This window comes from Salmo trutta, unplaced genomic scaffold (genome assembly GCF_901001165.1).
Source record: "Salmo trutta unplaced genomic scaffold, fSalTru1.1, whole genome shotgun sequence".
NCBI classification, from domain to species: domain Eukaryota; kingdom Metazoa; phylum Chordata; class Actinopteri; order Salmoniformes; family Salmonidae; genus Salmo; species Salmo trutta.
Genome location: NW_021823195.1, coordinates 2,049,322 through 2,074,476, shown reverse-complemented (window position 1 = coordinate 2,074,476; position 25,155 = coordinate 2,049,322). Strand labels below are relative to the sequence as shown.

General features: G+C 46.4%; 1 protein-coding gene across 1 annotated transcript in view; it reads left to right on the top strand.

Moving 5' to 3' along the window:
- LOC115189544 (probable JmjC domain-containing histone demethylation protein 2C) overlaps positions 1 to 25,155 on the top strand; it is a gene marked incomplete in the record, with an annotated part of 78,029 nt that overhangs the window by 50,561 nt on the left and 2,313 nt on the right. Inside the window, 7 exon segments of the mRNA XM_029748167.1 lie at positions 1,241 to 1,409; positions 3,923 to 4,013; positions 7,538 to 7,668; positions 9,107 to 9,229; positions 12,564 to 12,703; positions 17,976 to 18,152; positions 20,938 to 21,069. Of these exon segments, the coding sequence (XP_029604027.1) occupies positions 1,241 to 1,409; positions 3,923 to 4,013; positions 7,538 to 7,668; positions 9,107 to 9,229; positions 12,564 to 12,703; positions 17,976 to 18,152; positions 20,938 to 21,069 (963 nt within the window).

Below are 25,155 nucleotides of genomic sequence, written 5' to 3'. Positions count from 1 at the left end.
ACCGCCGGGCTGTATGGAGAGCGGCGGTGGAGACCGCCGGGCTGTATGGAGCGGCGGTGGAGACCACCGGGCTGTGTGGAGACCGCCGGGCTGTATGGAGAGCGGCGGTGGAGACCGCCGGGCTGTATGGAGCGGCGGTGGGGACCACCGGGCTGTATGGAGAGCGGCGGTGGAGACCACCGGGCTGTATGGAGCGGCGGTGGAGACCACCGGGCTGTGTGGAGACCGCCGGGCTGTATGGAGCGGCGGTGGAGACCACCGGGCTGTATGGAGCGGCGGTGGAGACCGCCGGGCTGTATGGAGAGCGGCGGTGGAGACCGCCGGGCTGTATGGAGCGGCGGTGGAGACCGCCGGGCTGTATGGAGCGGCGGTGGAGACCGCCGGGCTGTATGGAGAGCGGCGGTGGAGACCGCCGGGCTGTATGGAGCGGCGGTGGAGACCGCCGGGCTGTATGGAGCGGCGGTGGAGACCGCCGGGCTGTATGGAGCGGCGGTGGAGACCACCGGGCTGTGTGGAGAGCGGCGGTGGAGACCGCCGGACTGTATGGAGCGGCGGTGGGGACCACCGGGCTGTATGGAGCGGCGGTGGAGACCACCGGGCTGTAGGGAGAGCGGCGGTGGAGACCGCCGGACTGTATGGAGCGGCGGTGGGGACCACCGGGCTGTATGGAGCGGTGGTGGAGACCACCGGGCTGTATGGAGCGGCGGTGGAGACCACCGGGCTGTAGAGAGAGCGGCGGTGGAGACCACCGGGCTGTACGGAGCAGCAGTGGGGACCACCGGGCTGTATGGAGCGGCGGTGGAGACCGCCGGGCTGTGTGGAGCGGCGGTGGAGACCGCCGGGCTGTATGGATCGGCGGTGGAGACCACCGGGCTGTATGGAGAGCGGCAGTGGAGACCACCGGGCTGTATGGATCGGCGGTGGAGACCGCCGGGCTGTATGGATCGGCGGTGGAGACCACCGGGCTGTATGGAGCGGCGGTGGGGACCACCGGGCTGTACGGAGCGGCGGTGGAGACCGCCGGGCTGTACGGAGCGGCGGTGGGGACCACTGGGCTGTAGGGAGCGGCGGTGGTGGAGACGAAGGCTGTGAGGCCGACACGTAAAGCTTATTAAAGAGCAGTGATACTTGCAAAAGCGGTCTGCGGGTTTCTTCTTTTTTTCTAATTTTGTAAAAAATGTAATCCTGATGTTGTTATAACGTTGAAATCTTCACACAACTAATGTCTTGTCTTCTCCAGCCTGTCCTGGTGACGGGGCTCCATAAGCCTCTGAATGCAGCTCTGTGGAAGGCAGACAGCTTCAACCAGGAGTTTGCTGACCATCAGGGAGACCTGCTGAACTGTAAAGATGGACTTGTCTCTAACGCTGGAATCAACGAGTTCTGGGACGGCTTCGAAGACCTCACCAGTGAGTAGTCTTCATCATTTATCAGGTTATTGATCCTCACCAGTGAGTAGTCTTCATCATTTATCTGGTTATTGATCCTCACCAGTGAGTAGTCTTCATCATTTATCAGGTTATTGATCCTCACCAGTGAGTAGTCTTCATCATTTATACCTGAGTATACCAGACACTAAGTGGATACCCTGAGTATACCAGACACTAAGTGGATACCCTGAGTATACCAGACACTAAGTGGATACCCTGAGTATACCAGACACTAAGTGTATACCCTGAGTATACCAGACACTAAGTGTATACCCTGAGTATACCAGACACTAAGTGTATACCCTGAGTATACCAGACACTAAGTGTATACCCTGAGTATACCAGACACTAAGTGTATACCCTGAGTATACCAGACACTAAGTGTATACCCTGAGTATACCAGACACTAAGTGTATACCCTGAGTATACCAGACACTAAGTGTATACCCTGAGTATACCAGACACTAAGTGTATACCCTGAGTATACCAGACACTAAGTGTATACCCTGAGTATACCAGACACTAAGTGTATACCCTGAGTATACCAGACACTAAGTGTATACCCTGAGTATACCAAACATTAGGAACCCCCTTTTTGCCCTCAGAACAGCCTCAATTCATCGGGACATGGACTCCACAAGGTGTTGAAAGCGTTCCACAGGGATGCTGGCCCATGTTGACTCCAATGCTTCCCGCTGTTGTCAAGTTGGCCTGATGTCCTCTGGGTAGTGGACCATTCTGGATACACAGTGCATTTACACATTTTGTTACAAACTTATTCTAAACTGGATTAAAGAAAATCCTCATCAATCTATACACAATACCCAATAATGACAAAGTGATAACAGGTTTTTAGAAAATGTTGCTAATTTATAAAAAATAAATACCTTATTTACATAAGTATTCAGACCCTTTGCTATGTGACCTGAAGTTGAGCTCAGGTGCATCCTGTTTCCAGTGATCATCCTTGATGTTTTTACCACAGTCCACATGTGGTAAATTCAATTAATTGGACATGATTTGGAAAGGCACACCTGTCTACATAAGGTCCCACAGTTGACAGTGCATGTCTGAGCAAAAACCAAGCCATGAGGTCGAAGGAATTGTCTGTAGAGCTCAGAGACGGGATTGTGTCGAGGCACAGATCTGGGGAAGGGTACCAAAATAATTATGCCGTTTTGAAGGTCCCTAAGAACACAGTGGCCTCCATCATTCTTAAATAGAAGAAGTTTGGAACCACCAAGACTCTTCCTAGAGCTGGCCGCCCGGCCAAACTGAGCAATCAGGGGATAATGGCCTTGGTCAGGGAGTTGACCAAGAACCTGATGGTCACTCTGACAGAGCTCCATAGTTCCTCTGTGGAGATGGGAGAACCTTCCAGAAGGACAACCATCTCTGCAGCACTTCACCAAACAGGCCTTTATGGTAAAGTGGCCAGACGGAAGCCACTCCTCAGTAAAAGGCACATGACAGCCCGCTTGGAGTTTACCAAAAGCCACGTAAAGACTCTCAGACCATGAGAAACAAGATTCTCTGGTCTGATGAAACCAAGATTGAAATCCTTGGCCTGAATGCCAAGGGTCACGTCTGGAGAAAACATGGCACCATCCCTACGGTGAAGCATGGTGGTGGCAGCATCATGCTGTGGGGATGACGCCCACATCATAGCTAAGAGTGGGCGACAGCTCATTGCTCACTCTGACACACTGAGTTCTGCCTTCCAAGGTATGATTTCATCCATCTCAAGGCATCGGGGGGGAAAAAGTTGAACTTGGACAATTTTGTGATGAGAACCTAATGGTTAACAGTATCAAAAGCCTTCCTTAGGTCCAGAAAACACAGCCCCAACAACACCCCCTTTGTCCATCTTGGACTTCACATTTTCCTGAAGAAAGCAGTGTATGTTCATGTCGTGTATATTATTATATATTATATATATATATAATATACAATATTAGTAATAATACCAAAGTATTGATTACCGTAAATTCCGGACTATAAGCCGCGACTTTTTTCCCACGCTTTGAACCTCGCGGCTGAAACAATGACGCGGCTAATATATGGATTTTTCCCGCTTTAAATTTTTTTTGGAAAGGAGATGGCTTCAGTGGTTTCACTGCACAGGAGGAGGAAGATAGTGACCAATGACTTTCTTGGTAGGCTACTGTTTACTGCTATTTTTTATTTTTGTTACAAGCCGTGTTTCGTTAAAGCCTATTTATTTTTGTTACAAGCCGTGTTTCGTTAAAGCCTGTGTAAAGTTAATTTGTTTCAATGTACCGGTAGGCACCTGCGGCTTATAGACATGTGCGGCTTATTTATGTTCAAAATAATATATATTTTTTAACTTCAGTGGGTGCGGCTTATATTCAGGTGCGCTCAATAGTCCGGAAATTACGGTATGTCAATGTTTACAGGAAAACGTCTTTCCCTATCTATACTCTTACTAAAGTCTCCTGTGTTGCCCCCTTTGTTCCCTCCCCCACTCTCAGAGAGACCCAAGTCTAAAGACGGAGACACTGTGGTGTACCGGCTGAAGGACTGGCCATCAGGAGAGGAGTTCATGGCCCTCATGCCTTCCAGGTAGGTCAAGGCCAACTCATCATAGCCAAGCATACAGTTATAGTCATGGGGATTCTCCACAGTCTACTGGTTTGTCTGGGCAGTAGATCCAGCTATATAACACTGTCTAGTAGATCCAGCTATATAACACTGTCTAGTAGATCCAGCTATATAACACTGTCTAGTAGATCCAGCTATATAACACTGTCTAGTAGGTCCAGCTATATAACACTGTCTAGTAGATCCAGCTATATAACACTGTCTAGTAGATCCAGCTATATAACACTGTCTAGTAGATCCAGCTATATAACACTGTCTAGTAGATCCAGCTATATAACACTGTCTAGTAGGTCCAATAGATCCAGCTATATAACACTGTCCAGTAGATCCAGCTATATAACAGTCTAGTAGATCCAGCTATATAACACTGTCCAGTAGATCCAGCTATATAACACTGTCTAGTAGATCCAGCTATATAACACTGTCTAGTAGATCCAGCTATATAACACTGTCTAGTAGGTCCAATAGATCCAGCTATATAACACTGTCTAGTAGATCCAGCTATATAACACTGTCTAGTAGGTCCAATAGATCCAGCTATATAACACTGTCTAGTAGATCCAGCTATAAAACACTGTCTAGTAGATCCAGCTATATAACACTGTCTAGTAGGTCCAATAGATCCAGCTATATAACACTGTCTAGTAGATCCAGCTATAAAACACTGTCTAGTAGATCCAGCTATATAACACTGTCTAGTAGGTCCAATAGATCCAGCTATATAACACTGTCCAGTAGATCCAGCTATATAACACTGTCCAGTAGATCCAGCTATATAACACTGTCTAGTAGATCCAGCTATATAACACTGTCTAGTAGATCCAGCTATATAACACTGTCCAGTAGATCCAGCTATATAACACTGTCTAGTAGATCCAGCTATATAACACTGTCTAGTAGATCCAGCTATATAACACTGTCTAGTAGATCCAGCTATATAACACTGTCTAGTAGATCCAGCTATATAACACTGTCCAGTAGATTCAGCTATATAACACTGTCTAGTAGATCCAGCTATATAACACTGTCCAGTAGATCCAGCTATATAACACTGTCTAGTAGATCCAGCTATATAACACTGTTTAGTAGATCCAGCTATATAACACTGTCCAGTAGATCCAGCTATATAACACTGTCTAGTAGATCCAGCTATATAACACTGTCAAGTAGATCCAGCTATATAACACTGTCCAGTAGATCCAGCTATATAACACTGTCTAGTAGATCCAGCTATATAACACTGTCTAGTAGATCCAGCTATATAACACTGTCTAGTAGATCCAGCTATATAACACTGTCTAGTAGATCCAGCTATATAACACTGTCCAGTAGATCCAGCTATATAACACTGTCTAGTAGATCCAGCTATATAACACTGTCCAGTAGATCCAGCTATATAACACTGTCTAGTAGATCCAGCTATATAACACTGTTTAGTAGATCCAGCTATATAACACTGTCCAGTAGATCCAGCTATATAACACTGTCTAGTAGATCCAGCTATATAACACTGTCTAGTAGATCCAGCTATATAACACTGTCCAGTAGATCCAGCTATATAACACTGTCTAGTAGATCCAGCTATATAACACTGTCTAGTAGATCCAGCTATATAAACTGTTGTCATGACGTTGGCCTCTTTGGGTACAGGAAGGACAGTTGACCCCCTCCCCTTTGTACCATCACCCAACCTACCTTCCCCCCAACCCAGGGTTGTAAAAATTCCAAGAGGAGAATCTACTACAACATGTTTCATAGAGAGACAAAGGAAATTCTTCCAAGTCATAGAATTGGAGAACCGAGCGACATGTGTGTTCTGGAGAGGATATGGAAGATTGGTGAAGAATCCAGCTACGAACTGGTCCGCTTGGTACCATTTTGTGATACTCAGAAGAGACAATATAGCCATATTACCCTAAAACGGTCTACATGATAGCCTCAGCGATGCGACTGGTATCATAATGGTTGTATAAAATGTATTAATAAGGATAAAGCTATTTGTAATACATTGAGATGCTATGTACTGATGTTAATGTGATAGAATTGTATTCCTGTAACCAAGTCGAACTCAGTCATAGGCACGCCCCCAGGGACACATACAGGACCAGGCGTCATTTGACAAGCCTGTTCTATGGGCACTATAAAACACCCCCTGATTTACATTTCTTCAGACCAGGCCTCCACTCCATTGTGAGTTTGGCCCATAGGTTTGACCAGCCAAGTACTCTACTGAAAGTGAACCATACCACGTGGTTAACTTTTAGACTATCGATATCGACAGAATAAGAACAAGTCTTTGATATTAATTATTAGTCTGCAGCTAAGTAAATTATATCATCGAACGCGAAGACCAACCACATCCATTCTATGACGACATTAATGAATGTCGCTCTAAAAGATCCATTCTAACCGAGAGAGAGAGAGAGAGAGAACGCTGACAAACTCTCCATCAGAACAAAACTCTCCAACAAGAATCCCGACGACGCATGAGCGTAAATATATATTGATTGCAATTGTTCCCGAATGAGTGAGCCTTCAATTGTCAATTGTTAATATTAATGAACTCTGTGTAACTTCTCAGCTTACCGTTTTATGACCCATTGTCTAACAGACCAGCCATGCTTGTTAGCCAGTAGGGCACATTACTATACCAATCCTGTGTGACGATAATTACTGTTTGTATGTTTTCTGTTAATTACTTAGTGTAGTAAATAAATGATTTTAAGACAATTGATGTATGGATGATTTTAGTAAAGACTGGGTTCGTGCAGATAACCAAGAATTTACAACTTTCATGATGAGACTGAAAATAATATACGGGTTAATATTGACTGCTATCGATGTAAAATATTACTAAGTATTTGAAGAGTTTATTCAGAAGATAACAGCTCTATAAACGTTCTTCTGTGGTGCCCCGACTTTCTAGTTAATTACATTTACATGATTAGCTTAATCAGGTAATATTAATTACAGAGAAATAATTTTATAAGTTAGCATGTCATATCACTTAATCCGGCATAGCCAAAGACACGACACTGTCTAGTAGATCCAGCTATATAACACTGTCTAGTAGATCCAGCTATATAACACTGTCCAGTAGATCCAGCTATATAACACTGTCTAGTAGATCCAGCTATATAACACTGTCTAGTAGATCCAGCTATATAACACTGTCTAGTAGATCCAGCTATATAACACTGTCTAGTAGATCCAGCTATATAACACTGTCTAGTAGATCCAGCTATATAACACTGTCCAGTAGATCCAGCTATATAACACTGTCCAGTAGATCCAGCTATATAACACTGTCCAGTAGATCCAGTAGATCCAGCTATATAATACACTGTCTAGTAGATCCAGCTATATAACACTGTCTCTCTCTGTCTCTCTCTGTCTCTCTGTGTGTGTGTGTGTGTGTGTGTGTGTGTGTGTGTGTGTGTGTGTGTTGTGTGTGTGTGTGTGTGTGTGTGTGTGTGTGTGTATAGGTATGATGACCTGATGAGGAATCTACCACTGCCTGAGTATTGTGACCCTGAAGGGAACCTGAACCTGGCCTCTCATCTACCCAGCTTCTTCGTACGCCCAGACCTCGGACCCCGCCTCTGCTGTGCTTATGGTACGAGCATTAATTTAACATCCACCAGGCCTCAATGAACGGGCCTCAGGTCACTGAACGGGCCTCAGGTCACTGAACAGGCCTCAGGTCACTGAACAGGCCTCAGGTCACTGAACAGGCCTCAGGTCACTGAACAGGCCTCAGGTCACTGAACAGGCCTCAGGTCACTGAACAGGCCTCAGGTCACTGTCTGAACGGGCCTCAGGTCACTGTCACTGAACGGGCCTCAGGTCACTGTCACTGAACGGGCCTCAGGTCACTGAACGGGCCTCAGGTCACTGAACAGGCCTCAGGTCACTGTCTGAACGGGCCTCAGGTCACTGAACAGGCCTCAGGTCACTGAACAGGCCTCAGGTCACTGAACAGGCCTCAGGTCACTGTCAATGAACGGGCCTCAGGTCACTGAACAGGCCTCAGGTCACTGTCAATGAACGGGCCTCAGGTCACTGTCAATGAACGGGCCTCAGGTCACTGTCAATGAACGGGCCTCATGTCACTGAACAGGCCTCAGGTCACTGTCTGAACGGGCCTCAGGTCACTGAACAGGCCTCAGGTCACTGTCTGAACGGGCCTCAGGTGTCTGAACAGGCCTCAGGTCACTGTCTGAACGGGCCTCAGGTCACTGAACAGGCCTCAGGTCACTGTCACTGAACGGGCCTCAGGTCACTGAACAGGCCTCAGGTCACTGAACGGGCCTCAGGTCACTGTCTGAACGGGCCTCAGGTCACTGTCTGAACGGGCCTCAGGTCACTGAACAGGCCTCAGGTCACTGAACAGGCCTCAGGTCACTGAACGGGCCTCAGGTCACTGAACGGGCCTCAGGTCACTGTCTGAACGGGCCTCAGGTCACTGAACGGGCCTCAGGTCACTGAACAGGCCTCAGGTCACTGAACAGGCCTCAGGTCACTGTCTGAACAGGCCTCAGGTCACTGAACAGGCCTCAGGTCAGTGTCTGAACAGGCCTCAGGTCACTGAACAGGCCTCAGGTCACTGAACAGGCCTCAGGTCACTGTCAATGAACGGGCCTCAGGTCACTGAACAGGCCTCAGGTCACTGTCTGAACAGGCCTCAGGTCACTGAACAGGCCTCAGGTCAGTGTCTGAACAGGCCTCAGGTCACTGAACGGGCCTCAGGTCACTGTCTGAACAGGCCTCAGGTCACTGAACAGGCCTCAGGTCACTGAACAGGCCTCAGGTCACTGAACAGGCCTCAGGTCACTGAACAGGCCTCAGGTCACTGTCAATGCTTTACCATCAATATGTGTTTCATTGAAACATAACGAAGCAGAAATGGAACATGAACACTGGAGTTTAAAATGAAAAGCAAAGACATCTAGTTTAGTCTTGATTTCCACGTCTACTAATAGAGCTCAGATTATCTCCGGAAGCCTTTACTATCCTTCAACGACATGCTGAAGCTTTCTCCTCTCTCCCTGTAGGAGTGGCAGCGTCTCAGGAGCAGGACTTCGGGACAGCTAACCTCCACATGGAGGTCTCTGACATCGTCTCTGTCCTGGTGTACGTAGGAGTGGCCAAGGGGAACGGAGTCCTGTCCAAGACGGGTAAGAAACTAACCAACCCTGGACCCTGGGCTGTGCTCTATATAGTCAATAGATAACCAACCCTGGGCTGTGCTCTGTATAGTCAATAGATAACCAACCCTGGGCTGTGCTCTGTATAGTCAATAGATAACCAACCCTGGGCTGTGCTCTATATAGTCAATAGATAACCAACCCTGGGCTGTGCTCTATATAGTCAATAGATAACCAACCCTGGGCTGTGCTCTATATAGTCAATAGATAACCAACCCTGGGCTGTGCTCTATATAGTCAATAGATAACCAACCCTGGGCTGTGCTCTGTATAGTCAATAGATAACCAACCCTGGGCTGTGCTCTGTATAGTCAATAGATAACCAACCCTGGGCTGTGCTCTGTATAGTCAATAGATAACCAACCCTGGGCTGTGCTCTGTATAGTCAATAGATAACCAACCCTGGGCTGTGCTCTGTATAGTCAATAGATAACCAACCCTGGGCTGTGCTCTGTATAGTCAATAGATAACCAACCCTGGGCTGTGCTCTGTATAGTCAATAGATAACCAACCCTGGACCCTGGACTGTGCTCTATATAGTCAATAGATAACCAACCCTGGACCCTGGGCTGTGCTCTGTATAGTCAATAGATAAACAACCCTGAACCCTCAGTCTCTCTCCTCATCACTATTCATTAGACAGACAGTCTCTCTCCTCATCACTATTCATTAGACAGACAGACTCAGTCTCTCTCCTCATCACTATTCATTAGACAGACAGTCTCTCTCCTCATCACTATTCATTAGACAGACAGTCTCTCTCCTCATCACTATTCATTAGACAGACAGTCTGTCTCTCTCCTCATCACTGTTCATTAGACAGACAGTCTCTCTCCTCATCACTGTTCATTAGACAGACAGACAGTCTCTCTCCTCATCACTATTCATTAGACAGACAGACAGTCTCTCTCCTCATCACTGTTCATTAGACAGACAGTCTCAGTCTCTCTCCTCATCACTATTCATTAGACAGACAGTCTGTCTCTCTCCTCATCACTGTTCATTAGACAGACAGTCTCTCTCCTCATCACTGTTCATTAGACAGACAGACAGTCTCTCTCCTCATCACTATTCATTAGACAGACAGTCTCTCTCCTCATCACTGTTCATTAGACAGACAGACAGTCTCTCTCCTCATCACTATTCATTAGACAGACAGTCTCTCTCCTCATCACTGTTCATTAGACAGACAGTCTGTCTCTCTCCTCATCACTATTCATCAGACAGACAGACAGTCTCTCTCATCATCACTGTTCATTAGACAGACAGACAGTCTCTCTCCTCATCACTGTTCATTAGACAGACAGTCTCAGTCTCTCTCCTCATCACTATTCATTAGACAGACAGTCTCTCTCCTCATCACTATTCATTAGACAGACAGTCTCAGTCTCTCTCCTCATCACTGTTCATTAGACAGACAGACAGTCTCTCTCATCATCACTATTCATCAGACAGACAGTCTCTCTCCTCATCACTATTCATTAGACAGACAGTCTCTCTCCTCATCACTGTTCATTAGACAGACAGTCTGTCTCTCTCCTCATCACTATTCATCAGACAGACAGACAGTCTCTCTCATCATCACTGTTCATTAGACAGACAGACAGTCTCTCTCATCATCACTGTTCATTAGACAGACAGACAGTCTCTCTCCTCATCACTGTTCATTAGACAGACAGACTCAGTGTGTCTCCTCATCACTATTCATTAGACAGACAGTCTGTCTCTCTCCTCATCACTATTCATTAGACAGACAGTCTCTCTCCTCATCACTGTTCATTAGACAGTCTCTCTCCTCATCACTGTTCATTAGACAGACAGTCTGTCTCTCTCCTCATCACTGTTCATTAGACAGACAGTCTCTCTCCTCATCACTGTTCATTAGACGGACAGTCTCTCTCCTCATCACTATTCATTAGACAGACAGTCTCTCTCCTCATCACTATTCATTAGACAGACAGACAGTCTCTCTCCTCATCACTGTTCATTAGACAGACAGACAGTCTCTCTCCTCATCACTGTTCATTAGACAGACAGTCTCAGTCTCTCTCCTCATCACTGTTCATTAGACAGACAGTCTCAGTCTCTCTCCTCATCACTGTTCATTAGACAGACAGACAGTCTCTCTCCTCATCACTGTTCATTAGACAGACAGTCTCAGTCTCTCTCCTCATCACTGTTCATTAGACAGACAGTCTCAGTCTCTCTCCTCATCACTGTTCATTAGACAGACAGACAGTCTGTCTCCTCATCACTATTCATTAGACAGACAGTCTCTCTCCTCATCACTATTCATTAGACAGACAGACAGTCTCTCTCCTCATCACTATTCATTAGACAGACAGTCTCTCTCCTCATCACTATTCATTAGACAGACAGTCTCTCTCCTCATCACTATTCATTAGACAGACAGACTCAGTCTCTCTCCTCATCACTATTCATTAGACAGACAGACTCAGTCTCTCTCCTCATCACTGTTCATTAGACAGACAGACTCAGTCTCTCTCCTCATCACTGTTCATTAGACAGACAGTCTCTCTCCTCATCACTGTTCATTAGACAGACAGTCTGTCTCTCTCCTCATCACTATTCATTAGACAGTCTCTCTCCTCATCACTATTCATTAGACAGTCTCTCTCCTCATCACTATTCATTAGACAGACAGTCTGTCTCTCTCCTCATCACTATTCATTAGACAGACAGACAGTCTCTCTCCTCATCACTATTCATTAGACAGACAGTCTCTCTCCTCATCACTATTCATTAGACAGACAGTCTGTCTCTCTCCTCATCACTATTCATTAGACAGACAGTCTCTCTCCTCATCACTATTCATTAGACAGACAGACAGTCTCTCTCCTCATCACTATTCATTAGACAGACAGACTCAGTCTCTCTCCTCATCACTATTCATTAGACAGACAGTCTCAGTCTCTCTCATCATCACTGTTCATTAGACAGACAGTCTGTCTCTCTCCTCATCACTGTTCATTAGACAGACAGTCTCTCTCCTCATCACTATTCATTAGACAGACAGTCTCTCTCCTCATCACTATTCATCAGACAGACAGTCTCAGTCTCTCTCCTCATCACTATTCATTAGACAGACAGTCTCTCTCCTCATCACTATTCATTAGACAGACAGTCTCAGTCTCTCTCCTCATCACTATTCATTTTAAAGGTCTCTCTTTAAAGGGATGTTGATGGCGGTGCCAGAGAGCCCTGCTTCGCTGTGTTGTCAGTATACAGCTGACTCTGAGATGTGTGGTGGCACATTTGACCTCCCACTGTGTTTGTGTTGCAGGAGTGTTGAAGAGGCTTGAGGAGGAAGACTTGGACGACAGCGTGAAGAAGAGGTTGAAGGATTCCAGCGAGACGCCTGGAGCGTTGTGGCACATCTACATTAGCAGAGATGTGGAGAAAATTAAAGAGTTTCTGCACAAGGTTATTTTCACTTTAATCTCTGTCTGTCTGGCTCTCTGTCTGTCTGTCTGGCTCTCTGTCTGTCTGTCTGTCTGGCTCTCTGTCTGTCTGGCTCTCTGTCTGTCTGGCTCTCTGTCTGTCTGGCTCTCCCTCTCTCTCCTATCTCTCTCCCTCTCTCCCCCTCTCTCCCTCTCTCCCTCTCTCCCCCTCTCTCCTATCTCTCCCTCTCTCTCTCTCTCCCTCTCTCTCCTATCTCTCTCCTATCTCTCTCTCCCTCTCTCTCCTATCTCTCTCTCCCATCTCTCTCTCCCTCCTATCTCTCTCTCTCTCTCCTATCTCTCTCTCTCTCTCTCCCTCTCTCTCCTATCTCTCCTATCTCTCTCTCCTATCTCTCTCCTATCTCTCTCTCCCATCTCTCTCCCTCCTATCTCTCTCTCTCTCTCCTATCTCTCTCTCTCTCTCCTATCTCTCTCTCCCTCTCTCTCCTATCTCTCCTATCTCTCCCCCTGTCTCTCCTCTGTCAGTATGTGCAAATAGCTAAAGTTCAAAAGGGAAAATAAATAAACATACATTTAGTGCATTCAGAAAGTATTCAGACCCCTTGACTTTTCCCACAGTCCCACTCCTAAACAGACCAAAGGAATCCTTTTCCCACAGTCCCACTCCTAAACAGACCAAAGGAATCCTTTTCCCACAGTCCCACTCCTAAACAGACCAAAGGAATCCTTTTCCCACAGTCCCACTCCTAAACAGACCAAAGGAATCCTTTTCCCACAGTCCCACTCCTAAACAGACCAAAGGAATCCTTTCCCCACAGTCCCACTCCTAAACAGACCAAAGGAATCATTTTCCTCATCAGTCCCACTCCTAAACAGGCCAAATTAATCCTTTTCCTCATCAGTCCACACAACACCCCTCAATGACAAAGCAAATCTACCAAAAATAAAAACAGAATTATCCCATCTACATAACATTCAGACCCTTTGCTATGAGACTCGAAATTAAGCTCAGGTCCATCCTGTTTCCATTGATCATCCTTGAGATGTTTCTACAACTTGATCGGAGTCCACATGTGGTAAATTCAATTGATTGGACATGATTTAGAAAGGCACACCTGTCTATATAAAGGTCCCACAGTTGACAGTGCATGTCAGAACAAAAACCAAGCCATGAGGTCGAAGGAATTGTCCGTAGAGCTCCGAGACAGGATTGTGTCGAGGCACAGATCTGGGGAAGGGAACCAAAACATTTCTGCAGCATTGAAGGTCCCCAAGAACATAGTGGCCTCCATCATTCTTAAATGGAAGAAGTTCAGAACCACCAAGACTCTTCCTAGAGCTGGCCGCCCGACCAAACTGAGCAATCGGGGGAGAAAGGCCTTGGTCAGGGAGGTGACCAAGAACCTGATGGTCACTCTGACAGAGCTCCAGAGTTCCTCTGTGGAGATGGGAGAACCTTCCAGAAGGACAACCATCTCTGCAGCACTCCACCAATCAGGCCTTTATGGTAGAGTGGCCAGACAGAAGCCACTCCTCAGTAAAAGGCACATGAAGATTCTCTGGTGTGAACTCTTTGGCCTGAATGACAAGCATCACGTCTCTGGTTCTCTCTCTCTCTCTCTGGTTCTCTCTCTCTCTCTGGTTCTCTCTCTCTCTCTGGTTCTCTCTCTCTCTCTGGTTCTCTCTCTCTCCCCTCCTCCTCTCCTCCTCTCTCTCCCCTCCTCTCTCTCCCCTCCTCCTCTCTTTCCCCTCCTCCTCTCCTCCTCTCTCTCCCCTCCTCCTCTCCTCCTCTCCTCTCCTCCTCTCTCTCCCCTCCTCCTCTCTCTCCCCTCCTCCTCTCTCTCCCCTCCTCCCCTCCTCCCCTCCTCCCCTCCTCCCCTCCTCTCTCTCCCCCTCCTCTCTCTCCCCTCCTCTCTCTCCCCTCCTCTCTCCTCTCCTCCTCTCCTCCCCTCCTCTCTCTACCCTCCTCCTCTATCCTCTCCTCCTCTCTCTCCTCTCCCCTCCTCCTCTCTCCCCTCCTCCTCTCTTTCCCCTCCTCCCCTCCTCCCCTCTCTCCCCTCCTCTCTCTCCTCTCCTCCTCTCCTCTCCTCCTCTCCTCTCTCTCCCCTCCTCCTCTCTCCTCTCCTCCTCTCTCTACCCTCCTCCTCTCTCCTCCTCCTCTCTCTCCCCTCCTCCTCTCTCCTCTCCTCCTCTCCTCTCCTCCTCTCTCTCCCCTCCTCCTCTCTCTCCTCCTCTCTCCTCCCCTCCTCTCTCTCCTCCCCTCCTCTCTCTCCCCTCCTCCTCTCTCTCCCCTCCTCCTCTCTCTCCCCTCCTCCTCTCTCTCACCTCCTCCTCTCCCTCTCTCTCCCCTCCTCTCTCCTCTCTAGATGCCCTTATAAAACCCATTAGTCATTCAGAGGGAGTAGTTTTACTATGGGACACAGCAGCCCAGCCTGACTGATCTGTGTGTTATGGTTGTTCTGTGGATGGAGGCTGGCCAGGTGGGGCTCTCATCCTCCTGCAGCCTTGTCTCTGTCTGGTTTACTGAGGAACGTCACTGATGTCCTGAATCTGACCTGGTCCTGTCCTGAATCTGACCTGGTCCTGTCCTGAATCTGACCTGGTCCTGTCCTGAATCTGACATGGTCCTGTCCTGGTCCTGTCCTGAATCTGACCTGGTCCTGTCCTGAATCTGACCTGGTCCTGTCCTGAATCTGACCTGGTCCTGAATCTGACCTGGTCCTGTCCTGAATCTGACCTGGTCCTGTCCTGAATCTGACCTGGTCCTGTCTGAATCTGACCTGGTCCTGTCGTGAATCTGACCTGGTCCTGTCCTGAATCTGACCTGGTCCTGTCCTGAATCTGACCTGGTCCTGTCCTGAATCTGACCTGGTCCTGTCCTGAATCTGACCTGGTCCTGTCTGAATCTGACCTGGTCCTGACCTGGATCTGACCTGGTCCTGACCTGGATCTGACCCGGTCCTGTCCTGAATCTGACCCGGTCCTGTCCTGAATCTGACCCGGTCCTGTCCTGAATCTGACCCGGTCCTGTCCTGAATCTGACCCGGTCCTGTCTTGAATCTGACCCGGTCCTGTCCTGAATCTGACCCGGTCCTGTGCTGAATCTGACCCGGTCCTGTCTGAATCTGACCCGGTCCTGACCTGAATCTGACCTGGTCCTGACCTGAATCTGACCTGGTCCTGACCTGAATCTGACCTGGTCCTGACCTGAATCTGACCTGGTCCTGTCCTGAATCTGACCTGGTCCTGACCTGAATCTGACCTGGTCCTGACCTGGTCCGGTCCTGAATCTGACCCGGTCCTGTCTTGAATCTGACCCGGTCCCGTCCTGAATCTGACCCGGTCCCGTCCTGAATCTGACCCGGTCCCGTCCTGAATCTGACCCGGTCCTGAATCTGACCTGGTCCGGTCCTGAATCTGACCTGGTCCGGTCCTGAATCTGACCTGGTCCTGTCCTGAATCTGACCTGGTCCTGACCTGAATCTGACCTGGTCCGGTCCTGAATCTGACCTGGTCCGGTCCTGAATCTGACCTGGTCCTGTCTTGAATCTGACCTGGTCCTGAATCTGACCTGGTCCTGTCCTGGTCCTGTCCTGAATCTGACCTGGTCCTGTCCTGCAGCATAGCATCAGGGCATCTCTTTAGTTCCCAGCTATTACCTGTGGTGTTCACTGTCTGTTCTACTGATGTCCTGAATCTGTCCTGGTCCTGTCCTGCAGCATAGCATCAGGGCATCTCATTAGTTCCCAGCTATTACCTGTGGTGTTGACTGTCTGTTCTACTGATGTCCTGAATCTGACCTGGTCCTGTCCTGAATCTGTCCTGGTCCTGTCCTGCAGCATAGCATCAGGGCATCTCATTAGTTCCCAGCCTGTGGTGTTTACTGTCTGTTCTACTGATGTCCTGAATCTGTCCTGGTCCTGTCCTGCAGCATAGCATCAGGGCATCTCTTTAGTTCCCAGCCTGTGGTGTTTACTGTCTGTTCTACTGATGTCCTTCATCAGGTTTCATGACAGAGCACCCAGGGTTGAATATAGAAACATCTAATATTTAATCTGACGCAGGTTTCACCTTCTCTGAATAACATCTGCTGCTCTCTGTCTGTAGTCTGGTCTGTCTGTCTGTGGTCTGTCTGTGGTCTGTCTGTGGTCTGTCTGTCTGTCTGTCTGTCTGTCTGGTCTGTCTGGTCTGTCTGTAGTCTGGTCTGTCTGTAGTCTGGTCTGTCTGTAGTCTGGTCTGTCTGTAGTCTGGTCTGTCTGTAGTCTGGTCTGTCTGTAGTCTGGTCTGTCTGTAGTCTGTCTGGTCTGGTCTGTCTGTCTGTCTGTCTGTCTGTCTGTCTGTCTGTCTGTCTGTCTGTCTGTCTGTCTGTCTGTCTGTCTGTCTGTCTGTCTGTCTGTCTGTCTGTCTGTCTGTCTGTCTGTCTGTCTGTCTGTCTGTCTGTCTGTCTGTCTCTGTCTGTGGTCTGGTCTGTCTGTGGTCTGTCTCTGTCTGTCTGTGGTCTGGTCTGTCTGTCTGTCTGTGGTCTGGTCTGTCTGTCTGTCTGTCTGTCTGTCTGTCTGTCTGTCTGTCTGTCTGTCTGTCTGTCTGTCTGTCTGTCTGTCTGTAGTCTGGTCTGTCTGGTCTGTCTGTAGTCTGGTCTGTCTGTCTGGTCTGTCTGTCTGGTCTGTCTGTAGTCTGTCTGTCTGTCTGTAGTCTGGTCTGTCTGTCTGTCTGTCTCTGTCTGTCTGTGGTCTGGTCTGTCTGCTCTCTGTCTGTCTCTGTCTGTCTGTGGTCTGGTCTGTCTGCTCTCTGTCTGTCTCTGTCTGTCTGTGGTCTGGTCTGTCTGCTCTCTGTCTGTCTCTGTCTGTCTGTGGTCTGGTCTGTCTGCTCTCTGTCTGTCTCTGTCTGTCTGTGGTCTGGTCTGTCTGCTCTCTGTCTGTCTCTGTCTGTCTGTGGTCTGGTCTGTCTGCTCTCTGTCTGTCTCTGTCTGTCTGTGGTCTGGTCTGTCTGCTCTCTGTCTGTCTCTGTCTGTCTGTGGTCTGGTCTGTCTGCTCTCTGTCTGTCTCTGTCTGTGGTCTGGTCTGTCTGCTCTCTGTCTGTCTCTGTCTGTGGTCTGGTCTGTCTGCTCTCTGTCTGTCTCTGTCTGTGGTCTGGTCTGTCTGCTCTCTGTCTCTGTCTCTGTCTGGTCTGCTCTCTGTCTCTCTGTCTGTCCGTCCGTCCGTCCGTCTGTCCGTCTGCAGTATCAGCCCATCAGCCTCTCCTGTGTAGTTTCTGTGTCTAATCTTAGCTGTGTCTTCTTCATGTGTTGTCAGCAGGTTGCTAAGGAGCAGGGGGCGGAGATTTCCGCGGAGCACGACCCAATCAGAGAGCCGGGCTGGTACCTGAGCAGGAAGTTGCGCCAGCGTCTGTGGGAGGAGCATGACGTGCAGGGCCTGACCGTGGTTCAGTTCCTGGGGGACTCTGTCCTCATCCCTGCCGGGGCGCTGCACCAGGTACCTCTGTTAGATTTACTCTGAACCTTTAATAAACATTTAACTAGGAGAGAGACAACAACACTACATAAAGAGAGACCTGAGACAACAACACTACATAAAGAGAGACCTGAGACAACAACACTACATAAAGAGAGACCTGAGACAACAACACTACATAAAGAGAGACCTGAGACAACAACACTACATAAAGAGAGACCTGAGACAACAACACTACATAAAGAGAGACCTGAGACAACAACACTACATAAAGAGAGACCTGAGACAACAACACTACATAAAGAGAGACCTGAGACAACAACACTACATAAAGAGAGACCTGAGACAACAACACTACATAAAGAGAGACCTGAGACAACAACACTACATAAAGAGAGACCTGAGACAACAACACTACATAAAGAGAGACCTGAGACAACAACACAGCAAGGTAGCAACACAACATGGTAGAAACACAACATGACAACAACATGGTAGCAACACAACATGGTAGAAACACAACATGACAACAACATGGTAGCAACACAACATGGTAGCAACACAACATGACAACAACATGGTAGCAACACAACATGACAACAACATGGTAGCAACACAACAACACAACAACATGGTAACAACACAACATGGTAGCAACACAACATGACAACAACATGGTAGCAACACAACATGGTAGCAACACAACATGGTAGCAACACAACATGGTAGCAACACAACATGGTAGCAACACAACATGACAACAACATGGTAGCAACACAACATGGTAGCAACACAACATGACAACAACATGGTAGAAACACAACATGACAACAACACAACATGACAACAACATGGTAGCAACACAACATGACAACAACATGGTAGCACCACAACATGGTAGCAACACATGACAACAACATGGTAGCAACACAACATGGTAGAAACAAAACATGACCACAACATGGTAGAAACAAAACATGACCACAACATGGTAGCAACACAACATGGTAGAAACAAAACATGACCACAACATGGTAGCAACACAACATGACCATAACATGGTAGCAACACATCTCTCTCTCTGTCTCTCTCCCTCTTCTTGTTCCTGTAGTCTGCTGTACCAGTGTAGTAGTAGTCTAGCTGTCTCTCTCTCTTCTTGTTCCTGTAGTCTGCTGTACCAGTGTAGTAGTAGTCTAGCTGTCTCTCTCTCTTCTTGTTCCTGTAGTCTGCTGTACCAGTGTAGTAGTAGTCTAGCTGTCTCTCTCTCTTCTTGTTCCTGTAGTCTGCTGTACCAGTGTAGTAGTAGTCTAGCTGTCTCTCTCTCTTCTTGTTCCTGTAGTCTGCTGTACCAGTGTAGTAGTAGTCTAGCTGTCTCTCCCTCTTCTTGTTCCTGTAGTCTGCTGTACCAGTGTAGTAGTAGTCTCTCTCTCTTCTTGTTCCTGTAGTCTGCTGTACCAGTGTAGTAGTAGTCTAGCTGTCTCTCTCTCTCTTCTTGTTCCTGTAGTCTGCTGTACCAGTGTAGTAGTAGTCTAGCTGTCTCTCTCCCTCTTCTTGTTCCTGTAGTCTGCTGTACCAGTGTAGTAGTAGTCTAGCTGTCTCTCTCTCTCTTCTTGTTCCTGTAGTCTGCTGTACCAGTGTAGTAGTAGTCTAGCTGTCTCTCTCTCTCTTCTTGTTCCTGTAGTCTGCTGTACCAGTGTAGTAGTAGTCTAGCTGTCTCTCTCTCTCTTCTTGTTCCTGTAGTCTGCTGTACCAGTGTAGTAGTAGTCTAGCTGTCTCTCTCCCTCTTCTTGTTCCTGTAGTCTGCTGTACCAGTGTAGTAGTAGTCTAGCTGTCTCTCTCTCTCTTCTTGTTCCTGTAGTCTGCTGTACCAGTGTAGTAGTAGTCTAGCTGTCTCTCTCTCTCTTCTTGTTCCTGTAGTCTGCTGTACCAGTGTAGTAGTAGTCTAGCTGTCTCTCTCTCTTCTTGTTCCTGTAGTCTGCTGTACCAGTGTAGTAGTAGTCTAGCTGTCTCTCTCTCTCTTCTTGTTCCTGTAGTCTGCTGTACCAGTGTAGTAGTAGTCTAGCTGTCTCTCCCTCTTCTTGTTCCTGTAGTCTGCTGTACCAGTGTAGTAGTAGTCTAGCTGTCTCTCTCTCTTCTTGTTCCTGTAGTCTGCTGTACCAGTGTAGTAGTAGTCTAGCTGTCTCTCTCTCTTCTTGTTCCTGTAGTCTGCTGTACCAGTGTAGTAGTAGTCTAGCTAGTAGACGTCCAGATGACCTTGTAGGTGTTATATTGAACTAGTCAGAGGAGAGGAGAGTCTACTGCCGCTCTGCTCTGTTCTGTTGGAGTTGGAACTCACTGCTTTCTAGTGATACATGTTTTCAATCCTCTCTCTCCTCCCTTCTCTCCCTCTCTCTCCTCCCTTCTCTCTCTCTCTCTCCTCCCTTCTCTCTCTCTCCTTTCTCTCTCTCTCTCTCTCTCTCCTCCCTTCTCTCTCTCTCTCTCTCTCTCTCCTCCCTTCTCTCTCTCTCTCTCTCTCTCTCTCTCCTCCCTTCTCTCTCTCTCTCTCTCCCCCTTTTCTCTCTCTCGCTCTCTCTCTCTCTCCCCCCCTTCTCTCTCTCTCTCTCCCCCCTTCTCTCTCTCTCTCTCCCCCCCTTCTCTCTCTCTCTCTCCCCCCTTCTCTCTCTCTCTCTCCCCCCTTCTCTCTCTCTCTCTCTCCCCCCTTCTCTCTCTCTCTCTCCCCCCCCTCTCTCTCCTCCCTTCTCTCTCTCTCTCTCTCTCTCTCTCTCCCCCCTTCTCTGTCTCTCTCCCCTCTCTCTCTCTCTGACAGGTGCAGAACCTCCACAGTTGTGTCCAGGTGATAAATGATTTTGTGTCTCCAGAGCATGTGTTCCACTCCTTCCACCTGACACAGGAGCTGAGATCCTCCAGAGAAGAGCCCAACTATGAAGATAAACTACAGGTGGGTTGGCTGTGAAGAGCCCTGTCCTCTCCTGTACTCATCTCAATGGGTTTCCCTTTAAAGTGACAATCTGACATTGGTACATCCATATCAGGACTTAAAATGAACTGCTTTTTTGTTTGAATCACAGAATGCCCTTTTAATGTTCTGTCTGTCTGTCTGTCTGTCTGTCTGTCTGTCTGTCTGTCTGTCATGCCTTCAAAAAGTATTCACACCCCTTGACTATTCCACATTTTGTTGTGTTACAGCCTGAATTTAAAATTGATTACATTCAGATTTTGTGTCAAAATACTCCATAATACCTCATAATATTAAACACAGATTCAACCACAAAGACCAGGGAGGTTTTCCAATGCCTCTGGAAGAAGGGCCACCTATTGGTAGATGGTTAAAGAAAAAATACATTGAATATCATGGAGCATGGTGAAATGATATGAATGGTGTATCTATACACCCAGTCACTGCGAAGATACAGGCGTCCTTACTAACTCAGTTGCTGGAGAGGAAGGAAACCGCTCAGGGATTTCACCATGAGGCCAATGGTGACTTTAAAACAGTTACAGAGTTTAATGGCTTTGATAGGAGAAAACTGAGGATGGATCAACAACATTGTAGTTACTCCACAATACTAACCTAAATGACAGACACTTTATATAAGTGTTACGTTTGGGGCAAATCCAACACAACACATCACTGAGTAACACTCTTCATATTTCCATGCGTGGTGGCTGCGTCATGTTAGGGGTATGCTTGTCATCGGGAAGGACTAGGGAGTTTTTCCAGGATAATAAATAAATGGAATGGAGCTAAGCACAGGAACAATCCTAGAGGAAAACCTGGTTCAGTCTGCTTTCCACCAGACACTGGGAGATGAATTCACCTTTCAGCAGGAAAATAACCTAAAACACAAGGCCACATCTACACTGGAGTTGCTTACCAAGATGACATTGAATTTTCCTGACTTGTTTACTTAGTGTTTTGACTTAAATCTACTTAAGAATCTACGGTGAGACCCGAAAATGGTTGTCTAACAATGAACAACAACTAATCAGACAGAGCTTGAAGAATAATGGGCAAATGTTGCATAAATCAGCTGTGGAAAGCTCTTAGAGAATTACCCAGAAAGACTCTCCGCTGTAATACCTGCCAAAGGTGCTAATACAATGTATTGACTCAGGGGTGTGAATATTTATGTAAATTATATTTCTGTATTTCATTTACAATACTTTGGCAAAAATTCCTAAAAATATGTTTTCACTTTAACATTATGGGGTGTTGTGTGTAGATGGGTGAGAATCCATTTTGAATTCAGGCCTGTAACAACAACAAAATGTGGAATAATAAGTGAAGGGGTTTGAATACTTTCTGAAGGCAGTGTGAACAGTATCACCGTAGTCCAAAACAGAGAGAAAAGTACAATGAATTAATTCCTTTCTGGCAGCAAAGGAGAAACCAGCTTTGTGTCGGTAATAAAACTCAATACAGAGCTGGAGTTTCCAGACAAGGTTCTCTATGGTGAAGCTAAACTTCTCCTCCACCCAAACTGCCAGATATCTGGACGTTTTGACTTGCTAGTGTTGGTAAATACCATGCCAAGGGTTTCAGAGTGTTTAGTATTGGTAAATACTATGCATTTAGTCAAGGGTTTCAGAGTGTTTAGTATGGGTAAATACCATGCATTTAGCCAAGGGTTTCAGAGTGTTTAGTATTGGTAAATACCATGGATTTAGTCAAGGGTTTCAGAGTGTTTAGTATGGGTAAATACCATGCATTTAGCCAAGGGTTTCAGAGTGTTTAGTATTGGTAAATACCATGCATTTAGCCAAGGGTTTCAGAGTGTTTAGTATTGGTAAATACCATGCATTTAGCCAAGGGTTTCAGAGTGTTTAGTATGGGTAAATACCATGCATTTAGCCATGGTTTTCAGAGTGTTTAGTATGGGTAAATACCATGCATTTAGCCAAGGGTTTGAGTGTTTAGTATGGGTAAATACCATGCATTTAGCCAAGGGTTTCAGAGTGTTTAGTGTTGGTAAATACCATGCATTTAGCCAAGGGTTTCAGAGTGTTTAGTGTTGGTAAATACCATGCATTTAGCCAAGGGTTTCAGAGTGTTTAGTATTGGTAAATACCATGCATTTAGCCAAGGGTTTCAGAGTGTTTAGTATGGGTAAATACCATGCATTTAGCCAAGGGTTTCAGAGTGTTTAGTATGGGTAAATACCATGCATTTAGCCAAGGGTTTCAGAGTGTTTAGTATGGGGAAATACCATGCATTTAGCCAAGGGTTTCAGAGTGTTTAGTATGGGGAAATACCATGCATTTAGCCAAGGGTTTCAGAGTGTTTAGTATTGGTAAATACCATGCATTTAGCCAAGGGTTTCAGAGTGTTTAGTATTGGTAAATACCATCATTTAGCCAAGGGTTTCAGAGTGTTTAGTATTGGTAAATACCATGCATTTAGCCAAGGGTTTCAGAGTGTTTAGTATGGGTAAATACCATGCATTTAGCCAAGGGTTTCAGAGTGTTTAGTATTGGTAAATACCATGCATTTAGCCAAGGTAGTAATGACATGGTTTTCAGTGTTTAGTATGGGTAAATACCATGCATTTAGCCAAGGGTTTCAGAGTGTTTAGTATTGGTAAATACCATGCATTTAGCCAAGGGTTTCAGAGTGTTTATTGGTAAATACCATGCATTTAGTCAAGGGTTTCAGAGTGTTTAGTATGGGTAAATACCATGCATTTAGCCAATGGTTTCAGAGTGTTTAGTGTTGGTAAATACCATGCATTTAGCCAAGGGTTTCAGAGTGTTTAGTATGGGTAAATACCATGCATTTAGCCAAGGGTTTCATTGTTTAGTATGGGTAAATGCCATGCATTTAGCCAAGGTAGTAATGACATGGTTTTCAGAGTGTTTAGTATGGGTAAATACCATGCATTTAGCCAAGGGTTTCAGAGTGTTTAGTATTGGTAAATACCATGCATTTAGCCAAGGGTTTCAGAGTGTTTAGTATTGGTAAATACCATGCATTTAGCCAAGGGTTTCAGAGTGTTTAGTGTTGGTAAATACCATGCATTTAGCCAAGGGTTTCAGAGTGTTTAGTATTGGTAAATACCATGCATTTAGCCAAGGGTTTCAGAGTGTTTAGTGTTGGTAAATACCATGCATTTAGCCAAGGGTTTCAGAGTGTTTAGTATTGGTAAATACCATGCATTTAGTCAAGGGTTTCAGAGTGTTTAGTATTGGTAAATACCATGCATTTAGCCAAGGGTTTCAGAGTGTTTAGTATGGGTAAATACCATGCATTTAGCCAAGGGTTTCAGAGTGTTTAGTATGGGTAAATACCATGCATTTAGCCAAGGGTTTGAGTGTTTAGTGTTGGTAAATACCATGCATTTAGCCAAGGGTTTCAGAGTGTTTAGTATGGGTAAATACCATGCATTTAGCCAAGGGTTTCATTGTTTAGTATGGGTAAATACCATGCATTTAGCCAAGGGTTTCAGAGTGTTTAGTGTGGGTAAATACCATGCATTTAGTCAAGGGTTTCAGAGTGTTTAGTATTGGTAAATACCATGCATTTAGCCAAGGGTTTCATTGTTTAGTATTGGTAAATACCATGCATTTAGCCAAGGGTTTCAGAGTGTTTAGTATGGGTAAATACCATGCATTTAGCCAAGGGTTTCAGAGTGTTTAGTGTGGGTAAATACCATGCATTTAGCCAAGGGTTTCAGAGTGTTTAGTATGGGTAAATACCATGCATTTAGTCAAGGGTTTCAGAGTGTTTAGTATGGGTAAATACCATGCATTTAGCCAAGGGTTTCAGAGTGTTTAGTATTGGTAAATACCATGCATTTACCCAAGGGTTTCAGAGTGTTTAGTATTGGTAAATACCATGCATTTAGCCAAGGTAGTAATGACATGGGTTTCAGAGTGTTTAGTATTGGTAAATACCATGCATTTAGTTTAAGAGGAATTCAGAATGAGCTTCAGATCGTACAGATTCTGTTGAACGATGTTAAAAGCTGTTTGAGCTTTTTCAAAAGCCAAAGTCAAACTTGACTAGAGAACAGTGTCGTCCACATAA